Source organism: Gavialis gangeticus, unplaced genomic scaffold, assembly GCF_001723915.1.
Source record: "Gavialis gangeticus isolate Ggan-Ray unplaced genomic scaffold, GavGan_comp1, whole genome shotgun sequence".
NCBI lineage: Eukaryota > Metazoa > Chordata > Crocodylia > Gavialidae > Gavialis > Gavialis gangeticus.
The window spans coordinates 114,398,299-114,401,750 of record NW_017729031.1 but is presented as its reverse complement, the minus strand read 5'-3'; the positions used below and the strand labels follow the sequence as shown (position 1 = coordinate 114,401,750).

General features: G+C 44.1%; 1 protein-coding gene across 4 annotated transcripts in view; it reads right to left on the bottom strand.

Moving 5' to 3' along the window:
• The window catches only part of KANSL1 (KAT8 regulatory NSL complex subunit 1), a 217,117-nt gene that overhangs the window by 178,353 nt on the left and 35,312 nt on the right, over positions 1-3,452 (bottom strand). For all 4 annotated transcript variants that reach the window (XM_019523616.1, XM_019523617.1, XM_019523620.1 and 1 more), the window contains exon 2: positions 261-1,635. In XM_019523616.1, the coding sequence (XP_019379161.1) occupies positions 261-1,552 (1,292 nt within the window). In that variant the 5' untranslated portion in view covers positions 1,553-1,635. The remainder of the gene's footprint in view (positions 1-260; positions 1,636-3,452) is intronic.

The following is a 3,452-nucleotide window of genomic DNA, read 5'->3' as shown; positions in this document are numbered from 1 at the left end:
CACAGTTCAGTGACCCATGTTCAACCATTATAAATTTTAAAGCTGGTATAACTCATGTCTTTCCGCATCCCTACAAGGGTTAACTGGATGAAGCAATGCCAACAAGCCAAGCTTTGCCAATTCTAATACTGCCTCTTCCTTCTACAAAATGGGATTGAACCAAATAATTTCCTTCAAAATTCAGCTGCTGCACCTTTAATCACCTTTCACTGCATCCTCCCTCCCTCTGTAGAACTAGGCAATGTTCCCATTTTACTTACAATGGTACATGGTGTTGATCTACGTCTGCTTTGGTCAGTTCCTCCTCCTCAATGTCAGACTCCCCTCCTGAGCTGCTGTCAGTAACATCTGAATCAAATGCTTGCTCACTGGATCTCAAATAGGCCATCCCACTGGCTGTAAATCTCTCCAGTTCTTCTGTGATAGAGTCACTCTTTAGGAAGCTGCTTAGTCCTTCCGAAGTAGTCGTCTCACTTGCAGCTTTTCTCAAGGCTGCTTCCGCCTTGCGGGTCAGCATCAGCTGGCTACGATGCCTCAAGGAGTCCAAATTTGGCAGTTTGCTCAGGGTCTTCTCCAAAAAGCCACCCAGCTGTTGCTGGATGTGTCTCTCTACCTGTTTGGCTTGCACCACCTGCAGGCGTTTCTGCAGCCTGCGGGCACGGTTTTCAATGTCTGCCTGCCGCCGTAGCAGTGCCCTGGTCCTCATATCAGAGTCCAGGGTACTGAACTGAGCAGCTGACAGAGAAGGTTTCTGTTCCTCTGATTTGCTGCTGACAAAATCAGATGGAACATCCTCACCAGACACCAACCTGGTTTCTCCACTGCCTCCTTCAAGCACCCGCTGCTGTTGTGTGGAATTAAGGGAAGATTTGTTTGCAGTGCTGTTATTGCTAAATGGAGTTGTGTGCTCTGCATCAAGGCTTCTGTGTGGAAGAGTGCAATTGGTCAAACCCACCTTTAAGTCCCCTGATTCAGACCCCCCAGCGGTGTTAGAGTCAACACCTTGGAGGGTGGCAGAGAGGGGAGCACGCTTCCCACCATTAAGTGAACTGGAGTTTTCATGGTCTGAATTGGTACTTTTTGCCAATTTCTTGGCTAAGCCATTAACAGGCGTTTGTGGCAGAGGAGGCTGACCACTAGAACTCATTGTTTTTAGATTTTCTAAAGAAAACTCTAACAGATCACTTGTTTTCAAGAAGGACTGAGATAAGAGAGGGTGAGATTTAAGGACTGTCTGCTTGTTGAAGACTCCTTGCAGCTTCAAAGGCTCTTTTGAAGAAACAGATGTTACATCCGAACAGAGATAAGAGGCCACTAGAGGCTGAAGCTTGCCCAGCTCTTCTTTAGTAGGATTGTTTCGGAAATCTAAGCTGGAATCCTCTGCTGCAATAGCTTTCCGTTTGGTGCCGTTGGCAGTAAGGAGGATGTTATTGGCGTTGCCGTTGTTCTCGGCACTGCCAGGAGACAAGGTGGAGGATGGGGGAGCCAGCTTGAACCGGATATGGTGAGCTTCAGCTGCTGCGTCAGTGAGAGCGGGCGCCATCGCAGCCATTCAGCACAGAGAGACGGGAAGTCCAGCCTCTCCCGGTGCCGAGGCCAGCTCCACTGCCTCTTACTGCCTCGCCAGAGGACAGCCTAGAAAAAGAAAAGTCATGGAATCAGTTAAACAGCCAAAGTGCCAATAAAACATCTGCGACACAAACAAGGTGTTCTGCCTAGAACTATAGCCTGTTATATTGCAGGTGACAGAAGCAAGCCAGGCCTAATAGACTGGCACAGGAACCTGGGGTTTCCTCGCAGGTTTTAAATGTACGTTTGAAAATACTGTGCCCAAGGTTCCACATGCATGAAGTTTGGTATTGCCCCAGTTTCAAAAGGGGACCAGCAAGGCCATACTTCTGATAACCTTGAGGTGAAAGTTCATGGTTTTCTTCACCACTCTGCATTGACCTAATGAGCACTCAATGAAGTCATCAGGTGATTTACCACTGGACTTCAATAGCAGGACAGTACACCCAACACTATTTCTGAAGACCTCCCTATCAATATTAAACAGATCCTACATTTTGATTAGCAACCTTACGCTACAAAGACCTCCTGGGTTCCAGACCCTATATAAACAAAAGTTAGTGTTTATGTAGAGTTAAAAAGGTTTGCTGGCAATCTCCAGGTGGAGACAGAACTTATGCCAAAAGAAAGGGTTTTCTGGTTTGGTTTAAACTGAAAGGGCCAGAAAAACTAAACAAATTCCCTAATGGAATACGCTATAACAAAAGCCTCTTTTGCCAATAAAACTGTACTTACAAATGCTTTTGCCAGTAGACATGTCAGGTGTCATTTTTCCTACACTCTCAACATAGCTATTAAGCATAAACCACGTCTAACAAAATCCTACCCCAAAAATCTTGACGTGTAAGCACACAAATATTATTCCTATTTTACACAGAGAATGAAAGGACAGAGGTTACGCAGACTTCTTGTGGCAACCTAGGAAACTTATGGCAGAGTTTGGAATTACCCATATCTCGCAAGTCCCCGTCCAGTATCTTAAACTACCAAAACCACTCTTCTTTCAGTTTAAAATACTGAAAACTACTCTTTAGTACTTCCCAAAAGTGGAAGCCTCCCTTACCCATCCCATCCACAGCACCGAAACATCCCCTCTCTCTGCCCTGACACATCAGCTTCCTGTTCTACCCAACCCAACATACAGTTTCAGCAGCTCCAGTTCTCAGCCTGGAAGATTTCTGTGCTATATTTACACTAATCATCTATTATGAATGAAGCTGCATTAACGATGAGTTAGTGCTGAAGTTTACCGACAGACAAGGGCTTGGATAGGGGTGGGGGAATCTCTCTAACTCAGCTTCTTCCAAGAGGTATGAATATGACTTCCTAGTCATTAGAAAGACAATTCCAACAACTTACTTGAAAACCCTGAAAGTGAAACCTTTTCAGATCTCACCTGAGAAATAAACTTTTTTTACAGTACTAATAGTTTAGGCTGTACCAACTTCCCCCCAAAGTACATGCAGAAGTTAACTGTTCACTTGTTTTCTCCCTTTCCCAAGAACTCACTGTGCAAGGTTTTCTCCTCAGACAAACCCCAACTCATAAAAGTATCTTTACCTGATAAACCACTACCTCAAATCTACTTCAGTTTACATGAAAAATTAGGGGTTTGATTTCAGCAAATACCACCACGAGAGAATAAGGAACAAAGTTAAATTTAGACAGATGCATATATTACTAATTCCATTCTATATTTTAAAATCTTTAAATTCTGCTAGGTTTCCTTCCAACTTAAACTAAAACAAAAATACTCTATTTGGAACAAAAAGGTGCCTTTGTTGATAATGTTTCCATTTCAAGTTGGGGGGGGGGGGGTGGCCTTTTTTTTTGCATTAGAAAGAGGCTGAAATTTTACACAAACTGAAAGGGACCTTTTTTCC